A 26,148-nucleotide genomic window follows, 5' to 3' on the forward strand; every position below is an offset into this window, starting at 1 on the left:
CCGCGCTCTCTGCATCCTCCAGGAGGGGCGCTCCAACCTCCTGCTCCGACCGGAGCGCGAGCCCCAGCCGGGCCCCCTCGGGAACCCGCCCCTGGGCCCCCAAACCCCGCGGGTGGCTCGGGCCCGACGGCGGCAGGAGCTGGGGGTTCCGGGGCTCGGAACGGCCGGGCTTCGCCCCAAGCCCTTCGGGACGGTGGAGAACACAGTGGCGGCAGCAGCAGGAAGAGCATGAGGAGGCGCCGCGGCGGCCGCTGTGGACGCTGTTCTGCCTGCAGCTCCAACAACCGCCGCCAGGGGTTGCACTGAGCCCCGCCTTCGCCCCGACACGCCCGACACGCCCGAGCCCCTCTCTCTCTCCCTTGGTGATATGCGCATGCTCTGCTCCTCGCCTTCGCCCCATCCTCGCTCTCTCCTTGGCCGTTGCGCGCATTCTCCGTTCTTTATCCTCGTCCTCCCGAGGCGCGCACCCGTCTGACTCCTCGCGCCCGCGCACCCCGGGCCTCTACACGTCCCGCTGGCCGCGCGCGGGGAGAATCGTTGGAGGCTCGGGAAGGGAGGGGCTGCGGGGCGGAGGAAGGCCGCGGTGCAGTAGGGTTTATTTTTATCATTATTACTGCTTATAGTAATAATGATAATAATAATAATAGTACTTATTAAGCAGTAATTTTGGGCCGAGCACTGTTCCAAGCGGGGGGTGGATACAAGTTAATCAGTTTGGACACAGTTCCAGTTCCACATGGGGCTCACACCCGTATTCCCATTTTACAGATGAGGAAACTGAGGCACGGAGAAGTGAAGTGACTTACCCGAGATCACACAGCAGACATGTGGTGGCAGAAGTTACTCCTTCCGGAGGGAACGTGGGGAAGGGAAAGCGGGGTAAATTGGAGAGAAGGAGGAGAGGAGAGGGGAGGGGAACAATGGGGCGGTCAACTGGCTGGAGGACCTGACCTGGTTCAGGCCGAGCAGAATCAGCTGTAACCGCCAGCCTGGGAGGCCGTGTAGTGTGGTGGGGATGTTGGGGGACAGAGAGGCCCAGAGATCGGCGGGCCTGGCGGGTACCGCAGACTGTGAGCCCACTGTTGGTTAGGGACTGTCTCTATATGTTGCCAACTTGTACTTCCCAAGCGCTTAGTACAGTGCTCTGCACACAGTAAGCGCTCAATAAATACGATTGATGACGATGAGAGGACCTACCACAATGTTGATTTTATTTCTGACAAGCCCTATCCCCAATTAACAAGTAGGTAATAACAAAAATAATAATAAAAATTGTGGTATTTCTTAAGAGCTTACTATGTACCAGTCACTGTACTAAGCGCTGGGGGAGATAAAAGATAATTGGGTCTGAGACAGTCCATGTCCCACATAGGGTTCCCAGTCTCAATCCCCATTTTGCAGATGCGAGAAATGACGTAAAGAGAAATGACGTGACTTGCCCGAGGTCATACAGCAGAAAAGTGGCAGAAGCAGTATTAGAACCCAGGTCCTTCTCCCAGGCCCATATTCTATCCACTACTATATACTGCTTCTCTAACACCCTGTAGGGTTTTCAGGAAGATGCTGGCACGGCCTGGGACAGAGAAGGCCTTCCTGCATGGTACAAAACTTTGCCCCACCCACCCACTTAGGGTCCTCTGGGCAGGGATGTTTCTAGGAACCCCTGGGCTCGGGGTACCGCTGCAAAGCTCCACCTTCTTCAGCTCTGTTCTGCACACTTTTTTGTGTGTATATGTGGTATTTGGTAAGTCCTTACTATGTTCCGGGCACTGTGCTAACCGCTAGGGTAGATACCAGCTAATCGGGATGGAAAAAGTCCCTGTCCCACATGGTGCTCACCATTTAAATCCCCATTTTCCAGCTGAGATACCTGGGGCAAAGAGAAGTTATTTACCCAAGGTCACACAGCAGACAAGTGGCAGATCTGGGATTAGAACCCAGGTCCTTCTGCCTCCCAGGCCCATGCTCTACCCACTGGGCCATTCTGCTTCCTTTGCCCCACCCCCTTCAGCCTGCCCAGCCCACCTCCTCAATTCGCAGCTTTGCGGTAGGAAACCATGTGGTGGTGGAAGGGGCGGTAATATGGAGCATCCACCGAGATGAAGTTGGAACAATTGGGCTTTCTCTGATGCTCCTGGGCAGCCTTCTAACTGCCTTCAATTATGCCCTCTCCTGTCACCTCTTCAACTCTCCCATCTCTCCCAGTATCATCTCAGTTGGAGATCTTCTGCCTTCTCTCAAAATCTACCCCCTTCACCTGCACATCCAACCCCATTCCGTCGCACCTGATCAGAACACTTGCCCCCTCACTTCTTTCCTCCCTAACAGCCATCTTCAGCGGTTTGGTCTCCGATGGCTTCTTCACCAGTGCTTTCAAACATACTCATATCTCCCATACCCTAAAAAGACCCTCGCTTGACCCTCCAGCTCCCCCGAGGCATCACCCCATCTCCCTCCTAATTCTTCTCTTAACTCCTTGAGGCACATTGTGAACACTCGATGTTTCAACTTTCTCTCCTCCAATTCTCTCCATGACCCCATCCAAACTGGCTTCTGTCCCCTTCACTCCAAAGAACCTGCCCTCTCAATGGTCATCAACGATTCAAGCGCTTAGTACAGTGTTCTTCACACTGTAAGCGCCCCATACATACAATTGAAGGATGAATCTCCACCATGCCAAATCCATCCTAATCCTCCTCGAACTAACAGCTGCCTTGGGCACTGCCACCCTCTTCTCCTGGACGTTTTATCCAACTTCCGCTTCACTGACACTGTCCTCTCTTGGTTCTCTCTGTACGCTTATTCTCAGTCTCTTTCACGTGCTCCTCCTCTGCCTCCGAACCCTTAACTGTAGGTGTCCTTCATGGTTCAGTTGTGCGCCCTCTTCTATTCTCCATCTACACCCACTCCCTTGGAGAACTCATTCACTCTCCTGGCTTCAACTACCACCTCTATCTGGATAATAGGCAAATCTTCATCTCCATCCCTGATCTCTCTCCCACTCTGCAGTCTCGCATTTCTTCCTGCTTTCAAGACATCTGTACTTGGATGTCCTTCCATTACCTCAAGCTTAGCGTGTCCAAAACAGAACTCCTCACCTTCCCACCCAAATCATGTCGATCCACTCGCTTTCCCTTCAATGTAAACGATCTCGTCATCCTTCCTGTCTCACAGGCTCATAACCTTGGCATTATACTCGACTCCTCTCTCTCATTCAGCCCATTGCTAAATACTGGTGGTTCGACTTTTATAATAATAACAACGATGGTATTTGTTAAACGCTTACTATGTGCAAAGCACTGTTCTAAGCGCTGGGGAGCATACAAGGTGATCAGGTTGTCCCACGGGGGCTCACAGTCCATCCCCATTTTACAGATGAGGGAACTGAGGCCCAGAGAAGTGAAGTGACTTACCCAAGGTCACACAGCTGACAATTGGTGGAGCTGGGATTGGAACCCACGACCTCTGACTCCCAAGCCCGGGCTCTTTCCACTGAGCCACGCTGCTTCTCTGGCCTTTCCTCTCCAACCAAACCGCTACCTCATAATCCAATCACTTATACTCTCCCGACTGGATTATTGTATCATTCTCTTTGATGACATCCCAGCCTCCTGCTTCTCCCCACTCCAGTCCATATGTCCCTCTGCTGCCCGGATCATTTTTCTACAAAAACGTTCAGGCTATATTTTTCCATTCATCAAAAACTCCATCGATTACCCATCTACCTCTGCATCAGAGAGCAACTGCTCACCATTGGCTTTAAAGAACTCAATCACCTTGCTCCCTCTTACTTCACCTTGCTGCTCTCCTACTACAACCCAGCCCACACACCTCGCTCTTCTATGCCAACCTTCTCACTGTACCTCGATCTCATCCATCTCTCTTCCGACCTCTTGCCCATATCCTTTCTCTGATCTGGAATGCCCTCCTGCCTCATATTCCATAGACAATTACCTTGCCCACACCCTCTTTCAAAGTCTTATTGACGGCACATTTCTTCCAAAAGGCCTTCCCTGACTAAGCCCTCCTTTCCTCTTCTCCCACTCTCTTCTGTGTTGCCCTGACTTGCTCCCTTTACTCATCCTACCTTCCAGTCCCAAAGCACTTATACACTTATATGTCATTTTGATATCCATATCCCCCTCTAGGCTATAAGCTAGCTGTGAGCAGGGAATGTGTTTATTGTTGCATTGTACTCTCCCAAGAATTTAGTGTAGTGTTCTGCATGAAGTAAGTGTTCAAAAAATACAACTGACTAAGTGACTGAATGACTGATTACCTTGTATCTACTCTAGCCCTTAAAACAGTGCCCTGCACATAGTAAGCACTTTAATAAATACCATATAAAATATGCTTTACATTTATATAACATTCAGGGTTGTTTATTCATTCATTGAGTCATACTTACTGTGTACATATTGTCTGATTAACAATCTGAGGTTTGATAGCTGAGATCACATTTGCATCCAAACTAATAGGATATCTAAAGGTCGCCCCAGTGACTAAACTGGCCGACCTCCAAAAAAGGATCTCTATTGTGATCCACCATTTGTCATGGAACGTGTCTACCAACTCTGCTATCTTGTAATAATAACAATAATAATGGTATTTGTTAATCAGACAGCCACTGGAGATATTTGAGGAGACGAGTTTCATGCCCAGAGCTTTTCTGCACAAAGATGAACCGGGCAGCAGAATGAAATATAGACTGAAGTGGGGAGGATAGGAGATCAGAGGAGAGGTGATTCAGTAATCCAGTCGGGATAGGATGAGAGATTGAACCAGCAAGGTAGCAATTTGGATGGAGACGAAAGGGCGGATCTTGGCGATGTTGTGGAGATGAGATCGGCAGGTTTTGGTGACGGATTGGATGCGTTGGGTGAACGAGAGAGCGGAGTCGAGGATGACACCAAGGTTGTGGGCTTTTGAGACGGGAAGGATGGTAGTGCCATCTACAGTGATGGGAAAGTCAGGGAGAGGGGAGTGTTTGGGAGGGACGATAAGGAGTTCAGTCCTGCATATATTGAGTTTTAGATGGCTGGTAGACATCCAGATGGAGATGTCCTGAAGGCAGGAAGAGATACGAGCCTGATGGGAGGGAGAGAGAGCAGGGGCTGAGATGTAGATTTGAGTATCATCAGCGTAAAGATGATAGTTGATGCCATGGCAGTGAATGAGTTCACCAAGGAAGTGAGTGTACATAGAGAACAGAAGGGGACCAAGAAATGACCCTTGAGGAACCCCTAAAGTATGGGGATGGGAGGGGTAGGAGGAGTCCGCAAAGGAGACTGAGAATGAACGGCCAGAGAGATAAGAGGAGAACCAGGAGAGGACGGAATCAGTGAAGCCAAGGTTGGAGAAGCAGCGTGGCTCAGTGGAAAGAGCACGGGCTTTGGAGTCAGAGGTCATGGGTTCAAATCCCGGCTCTGTCAATTGTCAGCTGTGTGACTTTGGGCAAGTCACCTAACTTCTCTGTGTCCCAATTACCTCATCTGTAAAATGGGGATTAAAACTGTGAGCCCCTCGTGGGACACCCTGATCACTTTGTAACCTCCACAGAGTTTAGAACAGTGCTTTGCACATAGTAAGCGCTTAACAAATACCATTATTATAGTTATCATTATTATTATTATTATACCGTGTTGAGGGGAAGGGGGTGGTCCACAATGTCGAAGGCAGCTGAGTGATCGAGTAGGATTAAGATAGAGTAGGAGCCGTTGGATTTCGTAAGAAGGAGGTCGTTGGTGACCTTTGAGAGCGCAGTTTCAGTGGAGTGTAGGGGACGGAAGCCAGATTGGAGGGGGCCAAGGATAGAGTTGGTGTTGAGGAATTCGAAGCAGTGGGTTTAGACGACTTGTTCTAGGAGTTTAGAAAGGAATGGTAGGAGGGAGATAGGGCGATAATTAGAAGGTTAGGTGAGGTCAAGAGAGGGCTTTTTTAGGATGGGGGAGACGTGGAAATGTTTGAAGGCAGAGGGGAAGGAACCAGTGGAGAGCGAGCTGTTGAAGATGGAAGTTAAGGAGGGGAGGAGGGAAGGGGTAAGAGATTTGATAAGATGAGAGGGAATGGGGTCTGAAGCACAGGTGGATGGAGTAGCACTTGAGAGAAGGGAGATCTCATCTGATGATACTACTGGGAAGGATGGGAGAGTAGCAGAGAGGGTTGAGAGCTGGGGGGTTGGGGAAAGGGGAGGAGCGACTTTGGGGCACTCAGACCTGATGGAGGTAATTTTACTAATGAAGTAGGAGGCCAGATCGTTGGGGGTGATGGATGGCGGGAGGGGAGGAAAAGGGGGCCTGAGAAGGGAATTAAATGTACGGAAGAGCTGATGGGGATAATGGGCATGGGTGTCAATAAGGGAGGAGAAATAGTTTTGTCTAGCAAAAGAGAGGGCAGAGTTAAGTTCACTGAAGTGAACAAGGTTGGTTTGGTGGTTAGACTTTTGCCAGCAGCATTCAGCAGTTCGAGCATAAGAGCAAAGGAAGCGGAGAGTGGCAGTGATCCAAGGCTGTGGGTTAGTGGTACGGGAGCAGCGAAGGGAAAGGAGAGCGAGCAAATTGAGTTGAGTAGAGATGGTGGAGTTGAGAGCAGTAATCTGGTCATCAGGATTGGGTAGAGAGGATACGGAGGCGAGGTGGGGTGTGATGAGCTGAGAAAGATGGATGGGGTCGAGAGAGTGGAGGTCTCTTTGAGATAGTAATATGGATTTACAGGGGAGAGGAGTGTGAGTGAAGAGGCAGGTGTGAAGGTTATGATCAGAGAGAGGGATTTCAGAGTTGGTGAGGGTGGAGATAGTGCAGCGGTAGGAGATGTTTAGGCCGAGGGTGTGATCAACTTGGTGAGTGGGCGAGGTGGCGTGTAGCAGGAGGAGGATTTATTTATTGATTGATCAATTTGAGTCTCATTCAGATTACCGATTGAAAGTAATCCACTGTTTTGAGATACCACAGATCCCATTTGGTCTTGTGTTCTCCCTAAATCCCTCTTGGAACATGGTAACCTTCGTCTCTGGGCAGACGAAAGAGGAAATATCATCAACAGCAATGTGAAGTCACCCACACTGCCCACCTCCATTTTTATTTCCGAGTGTAGGGCAACGGTCAACATGGTGAACTTTGACCCTTCATGGATTCCATTAGAACAGCTTCTGGCTTTGGGGATGGAGTCCGGGCCTGGGAGTCAGAGACCTAAGTTCCAAGGGTGGCTCTGCCACTTCCCTGCTGAATGCTCTCTAGGCCTTATCTGCAAAATGGTGATTCCATCCATGTTCTCCCTCCTATTCTTTACTGAGGACTTAGATGATCTAGCTACCCCAGAGCCTAGTACAATGCTTGGGATGTGTCGAATCCAAAAAACAAAAGAAATAGGAGCAACATAGCACTAGAGGGGGTTTTTCTGCAATATTTAATAAAAATCTGAGTGAGAACAGACATAGTCCATTGGCGTAAAAAGGGACTCAATCGTTCCTGAAAGGTGGAAAAAGTAGCCAGTGATAGTCTTTGGTGGACGTGGTGTTACTTCACCCCAACAACAGTATCCAATTAAGTGTATCTTCAATTTTCTCAACTGAGGACAGGATGTGGTTGAAATTGACAACAGGGGAAGTTTGTGCCTCAAGCATGACTTTACAACAGAGTGGTAGATTAATGCAAAATGGAGACTGAAAACAAAGTGGAGAAAGGCAGTTTAAGAATTGCTTTCCATACTGGTGAGGGCAAAAGATCCTTTTGATAGCCGTGGCCCAGTGAAGACAATCAGAATGCTTTAGAAAAGATGTAGAATGCCTTCATCTTTCCAGAGCACTTTCCCGTCGACCACCTAAGGTTTGTGCTAAAAAGAGCCCTACGAGATACTTGGGAGAGACAGAGGTTGGGCCTCCCTGCTGAGCTCCCTGCTTCCGCTTTCTCCCCACTCCAGGCCGGACTTCAGTCTACTGACCAGATATGTTTTCCACAAAAACGCCCAGGCCATGTTTCACCACTCCTTCACTCATGTTGCCCATCCCCTTACACATCAAAGAGAAACTCCTCATCATCAGGTTTAAACCCCTCCAGCAAATTGCTCCCTCCTACCACACCTCTCTTTAGCCTTTTTGATTTAATGGACGATAGGACAATTCAGCCTTCTGGTATGGGCAACACCGGCTTATTTTATTGTTGCCATTTATTTTATTATTATTTCACTGTTTTATTATTTTATTTTATAGTTGCCATTGCACGTTAATTGTTAACTGCTCTCTGTGCTGTCATTTACCTCGCTAACCTCACTATGACCTATCAATTCCCCTGCTACCATCGGCCCTTCCCAGTCCTCACCTTCCCCTTCCCTTCCCCAGCCCTGCTCTTTCCCTCCCTTTGCTCCGCCCCCACCCCTCCTCCCCGCCCCTCCCTCGAATCCCTCTGTACCAGCGCCAGCCCTCATCCCCCACCTTTTGCTCAGTTCCCCGCCAATCTCCCCGCTTCCAACCCCTCCCACCCCTCCCTCAAAATTCTCTCCTCACCCAGACGGTCGCCAAATCATTCCCTCCGCAACATCGCCAAGATCCTCCCTTTCCTCTCCATCCAAACCGCTACCTTGCTGGTTTAATCTCTTATTTTATCCCGACTGGATTACTGCATCAGCCTCCTCTCTGATCTCCCATCCTGCTGTCTCTCCCCACTTCAGTCTATACTTCAAGCTGCTGCTCGGATCATCTTTGTGCAGAAACGCGCTGGGCATGTTACCCCCCTCCTCAAAAATCTCCAGTGGCTGCCTGCCAACCTACGCATCAAGCAAAAACTTCTCACTCTCGGCTTTAAGGCTCTCCATCACCTCGCCCCCTCCTACTTCACCTCCTTCTCTCCTTCTACAGCCCAGCCCGCACCCTCCGCTCCTCTGCCCCTAACCTCCTCACTGTACTTCGTTCTCGACTGTCTGGCCGTCGACCCCTTGTCCACGTCCTCCCCCTGGCCTGGAATGCCCTCCCTCAATACATCCACCAAACTAGCTCTCTTCCTCCCTTCAAAGCCTTACTGAGAGCTCACCTTCTCCAAGAGGACTTCCCAGACTGAGCCTCCTTTTTCCTCTTGTCCTCCCCATCCCACTCGCCCTATCTCCTTCCCTTCCCCACAGCACCCGCATATGTTTGTACAGATTTATTACTCTATTTACTTTACTTGTACATATTTACTATTTTATTTATCTTGCTAATGATGTGCATTTAGCGTTACTTCATTTGTTCTGACGACTTGACACCTGTCCACATGTTTTGTTTTGCTGTCAGTCTCCCCCTTCTATACCGTGAGCTCGTTGTTGGGTGGGGACCGTCTCTATATGTTGCGGACTTGTACTTCCCAAGCGCTGAGTATAGTGCTCTGCACACAGTAAGAGCTCAATAAATACGATTAAATAAATAAATGAATGAATCCCCGCTCCATTATAGGCAAGCTCCCTTTCACCCTTGACCTGATCCTTTCTCGCTCTCTCCTCCTCCTCGACCTCACTGAAACTTGGCTTACCCTGGATGACATGGTCTCTTTGCTGCTCTCTCCAGAGGAGGCCTCTTATTCTCCCACTCCCCCAGACTCACCGGGAAAGGAGAAGGTGTCGGCTTCCTTCTCGCACCCCAATGTCGCTTTCGCACCATCCCTCCTCCTCCATCCCTTTCCTTCCCCTCCTTTGAAGTCTATATTATTCGCCTCTACCAACCCCTCCAGATTCTTGTAGCCATCATCTACCGCCCTTCTGGTCCCACCTCCAACTTCTTTAACCATTTTGACCCCTTTCTCACCTTCCTTCTCTCCTTTACCATGTCCACACTGATCCTAGGAGACTTCAACATCCACATGGATATATCCGGCGACTCCTCTGCCACCCGCCTTCTATCTCTCCTTGACTCCCCCAACCTCCTATTCCACCCAACCTTGCCCACTCACCTACCTGGTCACACCCTTGACCTCATCATCTCTTACCTCTGCACCATCTCCACTCTTACCAACTCTGAAATCCCTTTCTCTGACCATATCCTTCTCACCCGCCTCCTCACTCACATTCCTACCCCTTGTAAATGTATATTACTACCCCACAGAGACCTCCGCTCTCTCGACCCCATCCATTTCTCTCAGTGCCTCACACCCCCACCATGCCTCCCTAGCCTTTCTACCCACTATTGATGACCAGATTACGGCTTACAACTCTACCCACTCTACCCATCTCAACTCGCTCGCTCCTTTTTCCTTTCGTCGCTCGCTCTCCACTAACCCACAGCCTTAGATCTCTGCCACTGTCTGCCTCTTTCTCTCTCATGCTCGAGCTGCTGAACGCTGCTGGCGAAGGTCTAAACACCAAGTCAAGCTTGTTCACTTTAAATTGATCATTTCCTGCCTTACCTCTGCTCTCTCCTCTGACAGGCAAAGTTCTTTTTCTTCCCTTATTGACACCCTTGCCCATCACCCCCGTCAGCTGTTCCGGACATTTAACTCCCTCCTCAGGCCCCCTGTTCCTCCCCCTCCTCCATCCCTCACTCCCAACGATCTGGCCACCTACTTCATTAGGAAAATTAACACGATCAGATCTGACCTCCCCATAGTCACCTCTCCCCTTTCTCTATCCCCCGGCTTTCAACCCTCTCCTCTAATTTCCTATCCTTCCCAGCAGTATCTTCAGATGAGATCTCCTCCCTCCTCTAAAGTGCCATCCCATCCAACTGTGCTTCGGACCCCAGTCCCTCTCATCTTATAAAAACACTGACCCCTTCCTTCCTCCTCTCTTTAACTTCCATCTTCAACAGCTCACTCTCCAATGGTTTCTTCCCCTCTGTTTTCAAACATGACCACGTCTCCCCCATCCTAGAAAAACCCCTCTCTTGGCCCCACTGCCCCTTCCAGTTATCCCCCTATCTCCCTTCTACCCTTACTTTCCAAATTCCTAGGAAGAGTCGTCTACACTTGCTGCCTCGAATTCCTCAACTCCAACTCTCTCATAGACCCCTTTCAATCTGGCTTCCGTCCCCTGCAGTCCACTGAAACTGCCCTTTCAAAGGTCACCAATGATCTCCTTCTGGCCAAATCCAATAGCTCCTACTCTATGCCAATCCTGTTCGACCTCTCAGCTGCCTTTGAAACTCGTCCCGTCTACATCGTCCAGTTCCCTGGGCCAGGGACCATGTGGACTAAGGTCCTCCGACACCTCCAACTACACATGTTCCAAACCGTCTTTCTTCTCTTCCATTTCGAACCCTGCCCGGCACCTATTTTTTTATTGGTCTCTTTGTTTTTTCTTCTATTGGTATTTCTTCATAAGCGCTTGCTGTGTACCAGGTACTGCCCTCGGGGCTGGAGTAGATTCAAGCTAATCTGTATGTATACACCCCTGTCCTGTATGGGACTCACGGTCTTCCCCTTCCCTTTTACAATTGAGGTTACTGAGGCCCGAGACTTCATTCATTTGTCCCTTCCTCATTCACTCAATATAAATAGTTGAGCGCTTACTCTATGCAAAGCACTGTCCCCAGAGGTTGGAAGAGTACACTACAACAATAGAGAGGCACAGTCCCCCCCACCCCCGACAGTGAGCTCTCAGCCTAGAGGGGTGCATAGACGTTAGTATATAGAAATAGGTAAAGAAGGAAAGAAAAAAAATGAATCCATTAGGCATTTACAGAGAGGAGACTTGCCCACGGGGTGACATAGTCAAAAGCTGGAATTAGAGCTCTTTCCACGAGATCCAGCTGCTTTCCTTTCTCATCCCTGCAGATCGTAGAATTTTCCTTCCTGTAACAGTAGTCTGAATTTCGGTGTTGTGTTTGACTCAATCAATCGATCGATCCTTCTAGCAATTGTGTTGATTGAGAGCATTCTGTGCGACGAGCACTTCACTCAGCTTTTGTGGGAATATAACCCAACAATAAAAGCGCCAGATTCCCTTGCCACAACGTGCTTTCAATCTCAAGGGGTAAGCAGACACCAATAGGCATCATCACATTGTGGCTCTAGACGGAATGGCTTGGGAGCTGGGACTTGAAAAGAGAGGCTCGGTAGTAGTCTTGAAGGCAGGAGACGAAACAGGCATGGAGGGTTAGCACATGACCCGGACTCCCATAAGAAGGGACAGCTCAGCGCAGCCGAAAAGAACTCGGTCAGACCCGAGGCCGAGGGTCAGTCTGTGTCCCCATGAGAAACATATGTCACCTCGCGAGCTGCAGGCAGGGGACAGGACACTAGTAACCTCCGTGGCGACTTTCTGGCAAGGCTCTTGTCATCCTGAGCTCCCAAAAAACTGAATAAAAGTGCCAGCTGCCACCTCCAGCCCACAACCACTGAGCGGTTATTCTGGGAAGAAATGGACCTGGAGGCGTCGATCTGGGGTACCCTCAATAGGAGGAAAGGGGTGTGTCTGACTATCTCAGTCGGGGGCCCTGTGTCTGCCCAGACCTGATTGAACGGAGGCCTGTGGCACTCCGTGCAGAAGGAAGTGGAGGAGTAGAGTGTCAGAGAGTCTGAGAGCTAGGAATTCTGTTCACAAACTGTCGGGCAGAGGCTTCCCGGGGAGCGGGAGGCTCAGAGCTAGAGCTGCAGCTAGAACTGCCTTGGAATAGAGTTTTCCCCATTTTGTACCTGGGCCCCCGAGTTATCATCATAGCCACAAATGCCTCCTGTGTCTCCTCCTCCACAGGGAAGAGAGAAAAAGGGATCCCACTTCCTTTCCACTTGATAGACAGAGACACCTTAGATCCTTTCTCTTTCGTTCTCACATAAGAGGATAGAACGTAGAGGTTAAGCAAGAGAGAGCTGAGGAGGGAAAATAGACCAAAAGCTTGGGTAGGGAGAGCTTCACTCCAGTACAGGTGGTAGGCAATGGAGGACACGTATGGGAAGGGAGGAAAGGAGGGAAGGAGAGAGGAACTGAAGGAGGCTACCTCTCCCAGAGGGGTGTTATGTAGAGAACACCAGCATTATCATTAACACAGATTCAACCTTTAGCTCCTAGTAAGGGACCTAATCCCACACCTTCCCAGGAATTCTCAGCACATGGCAGACCGTCCAGGTACTGAGAACGGGCCGTTTACAAGGGTGGGGTTTCAACAAATCCTTTTATTTTCATGAGCCCGCCCTGAGTTCCATTAGCAAGGAAGGAGTGGCTGGACCCTGAGGATCAAAGCAGGAAATCCCCCAATAGACGGTAAGCTTTTTGAAGGCAGGGGTCATGTCTATTATTTTATGGTACGTTCCCATTATGTGCCAAGAACTGTTATAAGCACTGGGACAGATACAAAATAATCAGAATGGAAACAGTCCTGCCCTACATGGGGAATAGTCCAAGTAGGAGGGAGACATCCATATTAATCCCCATTTTATTATATTTTTTAAGCACTTACTATATGTCAAACACTGTTCTAAGTGCTGGAGTGGGTAAAAAATAATCACGTTGTACGCAGTCCTTGTTCTGCATGGATTTCACAGTCTAAGTAGGAGGGAGAACAGGAGAACCGAGGCTCAGAGAAGTTATGGTCATATAGCAGGTAAATGGCAGACCCGAGAGTAGAACCCAGGCTTTCTGACTTCCAAGTCCATGTTCTTTTCTACTAGACGACGATGCTTCCCTGCTATTGACTCAAGGTAGACGATTAATGGATTAACTGAGAGTAGGTTCCATCCCCAAAAGGGACTCAACCACCCTGAGCCTAACCACCATTTGTAGAAAAGAGATCTCCGTTGCTCCACCTCACTTGCTCTCCTCTTGATCACTTGGACAGAGAACTGATGGTTTGGAATGACTGAATCTGTGCCCCACCCCAAATCTGCAGCCCCAATCCGGGCATTAAAGTTTCACAGCCAAATCCAACACAGCAACCTCAATCCATTTGTGCCTCCTGACTTTCATTGTTCTTACAGTTGGTCCCCGTGGGCTTATCAGGAATCGAAGAGTATAAAACCCCACTCTCGGTAATGCAGTAGGTAGGGAAGCCCATTTCCCGAACCAGGGGGCCAGATTGTCTTCGCTGTTGTGAACAGAGAAAACTGGATGCCTTCCTTTCCTCCTGCTTCCTAGAGGACGCGGAAACCTTGACTTCGTTAGGAGTGGATGGGTTCACGTGTCCAATGGTGATGGGAGGGTGAGGAAGGGAGTAGGATCTGAGCAGGTGCCCGTCAGCACGGAGCCAGGGAGCAGGTGGGAAATTCTATACAGCCATGACTCTATCTAAGCACCACTACCCCGGCCCCAGGCCACGACAGGCGTTTGGGGTGACCTTCAGAATCAGGGCGAAGTCCTCGGGAAGTGAGGATCTCTCAGGGTTGCTTTGGTCGTTTCATTTCACGTTGTGGATTTCAGAGCATCAATCCGTGGAATACTGTGTCCACCTTCCCTCCAATCTAGAATTCCTGGAGCCCGAGACCCTGTCCTGGATCCTCCGTTCAGTACTGGTAATTATCAGAAAATCAATCAATCAATCAATCAATCAATCAATCACAGGTATTTATTGAGGGCTAACTGTGTGCAGAGAACTTTATTAAAGCTTGGGAGTGTACTAAACAGTTGGTAGACTCATTATATATATTGCATATCCTTACAATATAAAGGAAGAGACAGACGTAAATATAAATCCATAAGTAAATGACAGATATGTACTGTAGTACTGAAGATGGGGTGAATAGCAAGTGATTTCAAGGTAAAGATTCAAGTGTGTAAGTGATGCAGAAGGGAGAGGGAGCAAAATAGGGGAAGACCTCTGTGAGAAACAAATGCATAACACACACACACACACACACACACACACACACACACACACACACACACGCACACACACACACGCACACACACACAAGCACACCCTAGAACTTTATCCCCAGTCTGCCCTTTGTCATTCTTTCTGATCCAAGCAGGATCCATTTGATCCAGGGAGGCTCCCTGGTCGCTGGTTAGTCTCTGAACACCCCACTAGCTTCCTGTGTCCAGATCCTCTAATCTTCAAAGCAGTGCCGCCAGCTGAAAGAAGACAGCCTGGGATTCAGAGTCCCTGCGTTCTAATCCCGGCTTCGCCACTTACCTGGATTGTAACCTTGGTCCAATCACTTGAATTATCTGCCTCAGTGTCCTCATCTGGAAACTGGCGACTCGATAGTTGTTCTCCCTCTTACTTAGATTGTGAGTCCAATTTGGGACCTAATTATCTGCTATCTCCCCCCAGTGCTTTATAAAGTGGTTGGCACATAGCTAGGACTTGACTTCCTCTCTTCCCACTCCGTTTTATAACGCCCTGACTGACTGCCTACATTCAGCACTATCAACACCACCTCCTTCGCCCCAGCCCCACAGCACCTACGTACATGGTAATTAATTTATTTGCATTAATATCTGTCTCACCCTCTAGACTGTAAGCTCGTTGTGGACAGGGAATGTGTCTATTATACTATTGTGTTGTACTCTACCAAGCTCTTAGTACAGCGCCCTGCACACAATAAGAGCGCAGTATATACGACTGATGAATTGACAGAAACCTACGTTTTTATTCACTCAAGACAGACATTCCGAACTCGTCTCCTCAGGGTCTTCTCCTTTTTCCTACCAACATGTCCAGGGAATGGCTGGGCTATGAGATCCTTAACACTCACTGGGCCCTATGCTCATGGTCCCAAATTCACTTCCTTCCTCAAGACTCCTGATGTACTCAGTTCCTCACGTATTGGTAGTTGATAAGTTTGATGCTTTGATGCATATATTGCATTGAAATCTTGACATTCATGGATCGGTCAAAAGGCACTTTCTGCCCAGTCACATTTACAAGAGGCATTTACACACCAATATATCCAGGGGGCAACTGCACCCATTCTCAGCAATCATGTATACATGTTATTCAAATTCTTATTTTGACCATACTCTCGGGAAATACGTTTACTTTTGCCTGCCCATGAGAAGAAAAGCTCTATATGGGAAAGGTATTTGTCACATCCTTGTATGTATTTTCAGGACAGATTAGAACAGTGTCCTGCTCCCAGTGGATGCTCTGTAAATATGATCTCCATTCCAAGTATTATCTCTATTCCGACCTTCACACAGGTTCCGGCTGCTGAAACCTAAGGATCGCTACTGGGACCATCATTCATTTGTTGTCCCGCATGGAGTTATCAGCCATCAGCCCATTAAGTCATCCCAAAGAATGGGTCCTGACCCGGCCATGCACAAGGTCACATGCACCCGGCCTGCAGTGGAGGACCCTGGGCATATCTGGAGTAGTCCCTACCCAGCGGGAGAGGGGAAACAGCCCTCCATCCTCCTCCAGGAAATCAGATTTATGGTCCTCTTGGCGTTAGCCAGCAGGAGTCACTGGTCAACCATGAGGAGCCACACGCCAGTCACTAACTTCATCCTACTAGGGCACAAGGCCAACCCGAATTTGCATGCGGTGATTCCTCTCTACATGTCTGTCACCTACGTACTGAGCGTCATCGGCAACCTGACCATCCGCCTCCACACCCCCATGTACTTCTTCCTGCACTGTTTCTCCTTCCTGGAGATCTGATTCACGGCCACCTGCATTCCCAGAATTGTGGCCACCATTGTCACCCGGGACAGGACCATTTCCAACAACTATTGTGCAACTCAGCTATTTTTCTTCATCCTCCTGGGGGCGACTGAGTTCTTCCTCCTGGCCGCCTTGTCTTACGACCGTTATGTCACCATCTGCTGGTCGCTGCACTACACAACTGTCATGAGCCAAAGAGTCTGCACCCTGCTGGTCCTTTGCTCCTGTCTGACTGGGTTCATGGTCATCTTTCCTCTGGTCATCCTTGGTCTCCAACTGTACTTCTGTGGCTCTGTAGCCATTGACCACTTTTTCTGTGACATCTCTCCTCTGCTTCCGCTCTCGTGCTCGGACATCTGGTTCCTGCAGCTGATGGCTCTTGTCTTTTTTTTAGAATGGCATTTATTAAGCTCTTACTAAGTGCAAAGCACTGTTCTAAGTGCTGGGGAGGTAGCAAGGTGATCCGATTGTCCCACTGGGGGCTCTCAGTCTTAATCCCCAGTTTAGAGATGAGGTAACTGAGGCAGAGAGAAGTTAAATAACTGGCCCAAAGTCACACAGATGACAATTGGCAGAGCCGGGATTTGAACCAGTGACGTCTGACTCCAAAGCCCGGGCTCTTTCCACTGAGCCACGCTGCCGTGGGGACTCTCCTGTTCACCCTAGCATTAGAGACCGCGTCCTTCATGGCCATCGCGCGTGCCATTCTGAGACTCCCCTCCACACAACAGAGGAGAAAGGTCTTTTCCACCTGCTCCTGCCACATAGTCGTGATCTCCATCATATACGGTAGCTGCATCTTTATGTATACCAAACCGTCTGCCAAGGAAAGTGTGGAACTGACCAAGGTGGTGGCGGTGCTCAACACGTCATTGGCCCACATATTGAAACCCTTTACCTATACCCTGCGGAATCAGCAGGTTAAGCAGGCCTTCCGGGGCACGGGACATCGGGTCGGATTTTCCTCCAGGAGGTGAGGACCCCTTGGAAACAAAATACAGCAGGAAAATGTGCAGGAGACGCAGAGGCTCGACCACAGAGACTCGGTGCCTGAAAAATAAAAAAAATTAGAGTATTTGTTAAGCGCTTACTGTGTGCCAAGCACTGTTCTAAGCGTTGGTGTAGACACAAGATAAGAGGATTTTCCTATGTGGAGCTCACAGTCTTAATCCCCATTTTACTGATTAGGTAACTGAGGCAGAGAGAAGTTAAATAACTAGCCCAAGGTCCCAAAACAGACAAATGGTAGAGCCAGGATTAGAACACATGTTCTGTGACTCCCAATGCCATGCTCTTTCCACTTAGCCGTGCTACCTCTCCGTACATTAGCCTAATGCTTTATCTGCTGCCCAACAAAAAGGAGCTGATGGTTATCCAACACTCTGTCCGCCCCTTCACCCCTGCTTCTGGAAATTCCTCCTCTGGCCAGGTCCCGCTGTTCCCTAGGCCCTTTCCCCTCATCCACTCAAGGAAGAATCAAGACTTTTCACTCTGAGTGATAGAGACGTTCCAAGCCAATAGAATTCCCCAGACGCATTGTGCTTTTGCAAATCTCCCAGCTAATGAGGGCCTGCAGCTGGAGGATTGACATCAGTGGTCATTATGGGGAAGAGAACCCAAAGGCTAACTACTTTTTACTCCCATCCTCTCAACTCTCCTCTCTCACTCCCAACCTCTCCCTCTCCCTCTCACATCTAAAGTCAGCATATTTGCATATGTATCTGTTATACTGTAATCCCACTGATTTAATCTGATTTTAGCAGATATTCTAATCTATCCTATTTATTTTGCTCACTAGCTGATCCCTGTTTTTATTCTGGCTCCACTCTTCGGAAATCATCTCTATCTATATCCTCCATTCCACTGGAAACTACTGGATGTCAGGAACCATGTGAGTTTCATCAGTGGTCATTCATTCATTGATTCAATCATATTTATTGAGCTCTTACTGTGCGCAGAGCACTGTATTAAGTGCTTGGGAAGTGCAGGTTGGCAACATATAGAGACGGCCCCTGCCCAACAACGGGCTCACAGTCTAGAAGGGGGAGACAGAGAACAAAACCAAACATGTGGAAAGGTATCAAGTCATCCGAACAAATATAAATAAAGCTAGATGCACATCATTAACAAAATAAATAGAATAGAAAATATGTCCAAGTAAAATAAATAGAGTAATAAATATGTACAAACATATCAATCAATCAATTGTATTTATTGAGTGCTTACTGTGTACAGAGCACTGTACTAAGCGCTTGGGAAATACAAGTTGGCAACATATAGAGACAGTCCCTACCCAACAGTGGGCTCACAGTCTAGAAGGGGGAGAAAGAGAACAAAACCAAACATATTAACAAAATAAAATAAATAGAATAGATATGTACAAGTAAAATAAATAAATGGAGTAATAAATATGTACAAACATATATACATATATACAGGTGCTGTGGGGAGGGGAAGGAGGTAATACGTGGGGGTGGAGAGGGGGACGAGGGGGAGAGAAAGGAGGGGGCTCAGTCTGGGAAGGCCTCCTGGAGGAGGTGAGCTCTCAGTAGGGCCTTGAAGGGAGGAAGGGAGCTAGCTTGGCGCATGTTGGGAGGGAGGGCATTCCAGGCCAGAGGGATGACGTGGGCCGGGGATCGACGGCGCGACAGGCGAGAAGGAGGCACCGTGAGGAGATTAGCGGCAGAGGAGTGGAGGGTGCGGGGTGGGCTGTAGAAGGAGAGAAGGGAGGTGAGGTAGGAGGGGGCGAGGTGATGGAGAGCCATGAAGCCGAAGGTGAGGAGTTTCTGCCTGATGCGCAGATTGATTGGTAGCCAGTGGAGATTTTTGAGTAGGGGAGTAACATGCCCAGAGCGTTTCTGGACAAAGACAATCCGGGCAGCGGCATGAAGTATGGATTGAAGTGGGGAGAGACACGAGGATGGGAGGTCAGAGAGGAGGCTGATGCAGTAGTCCAGACGGGATAGGATGAGAGCTTGAACAAGCAGGTTAGCGGTTTGGATGGAGAGGAAAGGGCGGATCTTGGCAATGTTGGGGAGCTGAGACCGGCAGGTTTTGGTGACGGCTTGGATATGAGGGGTGAACGAGAGAGTGGAGTCGTGGATGACAACAAGTTTGCGGGCTTGTGAAACGGGAAGGATGTTAGTGCCGTCAACAGTGATGGGAAAGTCAGGGAGAGGGCTGAGTTTGGGAGGGAAGACAAGGAGTTCAGTCTTGGACATGTTGAGTTTTAGGTGGCGGGCAGACATCCAGATGGATGTCTGGATGCATATCCAGATGGATATGCAGATGCTGTGGGGAGGGGAAGGAGGTAGGGCGGGGAGGTGATGAGGAGGAGGAGAGGAAAAAGGGGGCTCAATCTGGAAAGGCCTCCTGAAGGAGATGAGCTCTCAGCAGGGCTTTAAAGGGAAGAAGAGAGCTAGCTTCGCGGATGTGTGGAGGGAGGGCATTCCAGTCCAGAGGGAGGACGTGGGCCGGGGGTCGCTGGCGGGACAAGCGAGAACGAGGTACAGTGAGGAGGTTAGCGGCAGAGGAGCAGAGGGTGCGGGTTGGGCTGTAGAAGGAAAGAAGGGAAGTGAGGTAGGAGGGAGCGTGGTGATGTAGAGTCTTGAAGCCGAGAGTGAGGAGTTTTTGCCTGATGCGTAGGGTGCCTGGTAGCCACTGGAGATTTTTGAGGAGGAGAGTAACATGCCCAGAGCGTTTCTGCACAAAGTTGATCCAGGCAGCAGCGTGAAGTATAGATTGAAGTGGGGAGAAACAGGAGGATGGGAGATCAGAGAGGAAGCTGATGCAGTATTCCAGTCGGGATTGGGTGAGAGATTGAATCATCAAGGTAGCTGTTTGGATGGAGAGGAAAGGGTGGATCTTGGCGATGTTGCCGATGTGAGAGAGGCAGGTTTTGGTGACAGATTGGATGTGAGGAGTGAACAAGAGAGCAGGGTCGAGGATGACACAAAGGTTGCGGGCTTGTGAAACGGGAAGGATGGGAGTGCCGTCTACAGTGATGGGAAAATCAGGGAGAGGGCAGGGTTGGGGAGGGAATATAAGAAGTTCAGTCTTGGACATATTGAGTTTTAGATGGCGGGCAGACATCCAGATGGAGATGTCCTGAAGGCAAGAGGAGACCCGAGCCAGAAAGGAGGGAGAGAGAGCAGGGGCAGAGATGTAGATTTGGGTGTCATCATCTTAGAGATGATAGCTGAAGCCGTGGAAGTGAATGCATTCACCAAAGGAGTGAGTTTAGATAGAGAACAGATGGGGACCAAGAACTGGCCCTTGAGGAACCCCTACAGTAAGGGGTTGGGAGGGGGAGGAAGAGCCCGCAAAGGAGACTGAGAATGAAGGGCCAGAGAGATACGAGGAGAACCAGGAGAGAACAGAGTCTGTGAAGCCAAGGTTGGATAGCGGGTTGAGGGGAAGGGAGTGCTCCACAGTGTCGAAGGCAGCTGAGAGGTCAAGGAGGATTAGGATAGAGTAGGAGCCGTTGGATGTGGCAAGCAGGAGGTCATTGGTGACCTTTGAGGGGGCAGTGTCGGTGGAATGTAGGGGACGGAAACGAGATTGGAGGGGGTTAAGGAGAGAGTTTGCATTGAGGAATTTGAGGCAGCCGGTGTAGACGACTCGTTCAAGGAGTTTGGAATGTAATGGTAGGACGGAGATAGGGCCTTAACTAGAAGGGGAGGTGGGATCAAGAGCGGGTTTTTTTAGGATGGGGGAGACATGGGCATGTTTGAAGGCAGAGGGGAAGGAAACAGTGGAGGGTGAGCGGTTGAAGATGGAATTTAAGGAGGGGAGGAGGGAAGAGGCGAGGGATTTCATAAGATGAAATCATACTCCTTCCACCTGTGCTTCGGACCCCATCTCTGTCATCTTATGAAAACTCTTTCCCCTTCCCCTTGGATGGAATACGTAACACTCAGTAGGCCCTCAATCAATGTCATTGGATTGACTGATGGGTTTCTTTACACACAGCAAGTGCTCAATAAATACCATTTCATTAATTGATGGATTGCATTGGCTTTCAGAAAATACCCCTGAGATGAACTGATGGATGGTTTTGCACTCAGCAGGTGCTCAATAAATACCACTGATAGACTAAGGGAACGACGGATTGACTAATTGATTGATCGATTGACATTTGATTGATGGCTTTTGGGCCTGGAATCCCAGTTCGTATGGTGGGGAGTATGTTGATATGAGACCACAGGTCCTAGAAGGGGTCTGAGGTTTCGAGGAGAACTGCACGGATCACTGGGATTGAGCAAGCAACAATAAACGACCGGCTGAGGGAAATTTCGTAACACCTGGTCTGCTATCCTTGTTGTTCCTGGAAATGTTACCAAGTGGAGAGGCAGATCCCAGCCCCATCATTCCCTGGTCACAGGGTAAAGTAGCGTGGCCAGCAGCCCAGGGAGGTCCTAGAAGGAAGCGTTAAGTTGATTGATTAATTATTGATTTATTGATTAGGAAGGGAGGGCCGACCAAGACCCCGGATCTCAGGGGCGACAACTCAGATTGGAACCCCCTCCCAACAAGGTAGAGCTCAACCTAGGACACCGTTTGAAGTGAGAAAAGGAAGCCACAACAGCCCGGAAACTGTGTCCTTGGCAACAGAGCTCCGCACTCGGGGCTCACCTCTCTGCCACGGAGCCAGGGCCTGAGAAAGGTGAGAAAACGAAGGGAAGGAGAAGACTCCAAAAGTTCAATCAGTGGTATTTACTCAACACCTGCTGTGTGCAGAACAGCTTTCTGAGTACTTCGGACAGCCCAATAGATCTAGGAGGTGCGATCTATCAGTCATTTTTATCATTCTCCCCCTTCCTCTCGATTCTCATGGTTAAGTAGACAGACTCAGGTGATATAATAATGATAATAGTGGCATTTAATAAGCGCGTACTATGTGCAAGGCACTGTTGTAAGCGCTGGTGAGGTAACAAGTGATCATGTTGTCCCACGGGGGGCTCACAATCGTAATCCCCATTTTACAGATGAGGTATCTGAGGCACAGTGAAGTTAAGTGACTTGCCCAAAGTCACACAGCTGACAATTGGTGGAGCCGTGATTTGAACCCATGACCTCTGACTCCTAAGCCCGGGCTCTTTCCACTGAGCCACCCTGCTTCTCTCGATCTTTTGGGTAAAGATAACCTGGTTAAAGAAGAGACTGACAGTGGGAGAAAGGGATAGAACGACGGGTGAGGGCGCTGACAATAGCTCCGAAAAAGGCGAATGACTCTGTCCCACCTTCTGAGGGTGTACAGTGCTCGTGATGAGTTCCTTTGAAACTGGAGGAGAGGCAGAACCCTGGATCCAAAGCAGGAAATATTCAATAAATGTTAAGCTCGTCTCAGGTAGGGATCATGTCTATTTTTTATGGTAGTTGCCCACAATGTGCCAAGCAGTGCACTACCCATTGGTGCAGGTACAAGATAGGCAGTACGGACACAATCCCTGTCCTGCCTGGAGAACATAATCTAATAGGGAGAGTGTAGAATTCAATCCCCATTTTTTATGGTATTTGTTAAGCACCTAATATGTATCAAACACTGTTTTAGGCCCTGGGGTAGATAAAAATTAGGTTGGACACAGTCTCTGCCCCGCCTGGGGCTCATTCTAAATAGGGGAGAGTACAGGAGAACTGAAGCACAGAGAAGTCAAGTGTCTTGTCCATGGTCAGGCAGCAGGGAAATGGAAAAGACAATATTAGTACCCAGGTTCTCTGACTCTCAGACCCGTGACCTTTTCCACTAGGCCACGCTGCTTCTCAGCTATATTTTCCATTGTCCTCTCCCAAGCTCTTAGTGCAGAGCTGGGCCCCGAGTGGGAGCTCAGGAATTGCGACTGATGGATTAATTGAGAGTAGGTTCCATCTCCAAAAGAGCCCAATATTTCAACCACCCCTGGGCCCAGCCACTATTTGTAGAAGGAAGATACCCTTTTTTCCATTTCACTTGCTGTCCTCTTGGTCTGCCCTCTTCTTTTCCTCTTCTCCCACACCCTTCTGCGTCGACTTGATTTACTCCGTTTATTCATCTCCTCTCCCAGCTACACAGCATTTACGTACTGTGTATAATTTTATTTATTTATATTGATGTCTGTCTCCCCCTCTACACATATAAACTCGTTGTGTGCAGGGAATGTGTCAGTTATATTGTTTTCTCCCAAGTGCTTAATAAAGTGCTCTGCACATAGCACCCAATAAATGCAATTGACTAACTTCAGGATTTGGTCACTTGGATTAGGGATTAATGGTTTTGAATGGCCCTTTGAATGGGGCCCCAGTGCTTGTATTAAACGTTCACAGTCAGAGCCACCAAGCACCTACCATTCATTAGTATCTCTGGACTCACCCCTGGGGAGACATTCATTGTTCTCATAATTGGTCCCAGTGCAGCCATCAGGAACCAAAGAGAATAAATCTCCAACTCTTGCTCCTGCAGCTTTTAGAGAAGCCCATCTCCTTCCTGAAGAGTACAGAATGACTGTCCCGCTTTGAGAAGAGAAAACTCTTGATGCCTTCGTTCCATCCCCATTCCCAGAGGTTGCCAAAATGTTGACCTCGTGGCTAGTAGATGGGGTCACTTTTCCAATGGTGATGGGAAGGCGAGGAAATGAGCATGATTTGGCGAGGTGCGTGAAATCCTGGAACAGGGTAACAGGTGGAAAGTTCTACGAGTGCTAGGGAAGTGAGGATCTCTCAGGGTGAGCTTGGTCTGTTTCCTTCCCGTTGTGGATTTCAGATTCTCAATTCATTGACGACTGCATCCACCTTCCCTTCTTCCCAGAGCTCTGGCTTTCCAGGCGCTGTGATCCCGCCCTGGAGCGGGATCAGAAGTGGTAATTTTCAGTCAATCAATCAGTCAATGATATTTATTGAAAACTTGTGTTCACAGAACTTTACGAATTAATTAATTAGTGATGGTATTTGTTAAGTGCTTACTATGTGTCAAGCACTGTTCTAAACGCGGGGGTAGTTACAAGGTAATTAGGTTGTTCCACGTGGGGCTCACAGTCTTAATCCGCATTTTATAGATGAGGTAACTGAGGCACAGACAGACTGAGAGAAGTTAAGTGACTTGCCCAAAGTCACACGGCTGACATGTGGCAGAGTCAGGATTAGAACCCATGACCTCTGACTCCCAAACCCGTGTTCGTTCCATTAAGCCATGCTGCTTCTCTCAAACGCTTGAGTTACTTCAACGGAGTTGGTAGAGATGTTGCCTGACCACAAGAAGCTTACAGCATAGAGGGAGAGGCAGAAATACATATAAATCCAGAAGTAAACGGATATACGTTAGTGCTGTAACGCGAAAGCTGGGGTAAATCGCAACTGCTTAAAACGTAAGCATCCAAGTATATACGCGATGCAGAAAAGGGAGAGGGAGTAGGGGAATAGAGGGCTTCACCCGGAAAGGCCTATGGGAGACACACACACACACACACACGCACACATACACACACGCGCGCACACACACACATACACACAAACACTCACATATACGCACATACGCACACACAGACACCCCATACCCCTACCCCCAGAACAAAATCCCCAGTCTGATTTTTGTAATACTTACTGTCCCAAGCAGAGTCCCTTTGATCCAAGGAGGCTCCCTGATAGCTGGTTAGTATCTGAGCACCCCATCTACAACACATATCCACATCCTCTAATCTTGAGTAGCAGTGACACCCAGTGGGAAAAGAACGCTTTAGGGGTCAAAGGACCTGAGTTCTAATCCCTACTCCACAATTCACTTCCTGTCTGGCCTTGGCTAGTCACTTAATTTCTCTGTGCTTCAGGTCCCTCATCTGAAAAATGGGGATTCAATTCTTGTTCACTTTCCTATTTAGATTAGGATACCCAAGTGTGACCTGATTATCTTTCATCCACCCCAGTGCTAACTACAGTGCTTGGTACACAGTAAAGGACTTTTATTATTCACCCAGGGCAGACACGCTGGACTTGTCTCTGGAGGGTCTTCTCCATTTTCTGGCAGCATCTCCAGGGAATGACGGGGACATGAACTACTTAACATTCACTGGGTCCTATGCTTATGGCCCCAATCACTCTTTCTCCCTAAAGGCACCTGGCAAACTCAGTAATCCAGGTATTGAGAATTGATGGGTTGGGGGACTGAATTCAGGTGAAACCTTGGTATTCTTGGGCTCGGACAAAGGGCACATTTTCCCCCTCTGGCTTAGTAGATACAGAACGGAATTTGGAGTCCGAGGCTCATAGGTTCTAATCCCGGCTAGACCACCTATCTGCTGTGTGGCCTTGGACAAGTCTTTTCACTTCTCTCCTGCCTCAATTACTTTATCTGTAAATTGGGGATGGAAACTATGAGCCCCACGTGGGACAGGGACTGTGTCCAGCACGATTTGCTTGTCTCCACCCCTTCGTTTTGTACAGTTCCTGGCACATAGTAAGCGCTTGACAAATGACACAATTATCGTTATGATTATTATGATTATTATTACTACATAAGGCATTCGTGGACCCATGCTCCAAGGGGACAATCTGAACCCATTGTCAACAATCATGTGTATATGCTATTCAAGTTCCCATTTTGACCACTTTATTAGTAAGTACATTTACGTTTGCCTCCCCATGAGAATAGAAGGTCCATGTGAGCAGGAAATGTGTCA

At 48.9% G+C, this 26,148-nt stretch overlaps 1 protein-coding gene across 1 annotated transcript; it reads left to right on the plus strand.

Moving 5' to 3' along the window:
* Window positions 1-16,312: 16,312 nt before the first annotated feature.
* Window positions 16,313-23,981, plus strand: LOC119928856 (olfactory receptor 6C3-like). Its single transcript, XM_038747368.1, has 5 exons — window positions 16,313-16,458; window positions 16,522-16,882; window positions 17,233-17,474; window positions 17,807-17,930; window positions 23,940-23,981. Exons 1-5 carry the CDS (start codon window positions 16,313-16,315, stop codon window positions 23,979-23,981), a joined length of 915 nt encoding a protein of 304 aa, XP_038603296.1.
* Window positions 23,982-26,148: the final 2,167 nt, after the last annotated feature.

The sequence above is a fragment of the Tachyglossus aculeatus genome, chromosome 5 (genome assembly GCF_015852505.1).
Source record: "Tachyglossus aculeatus isolate mTacAcu1 chromosome 5, mTacAcu1.pri, whole genome shotgun sequence".
NCBI lineage: Eukaryota > Metazoa > Chordata > Mammalia > Monotremata > Tachyglossidae > Tachyglossus > Tachyglossus aculeatus.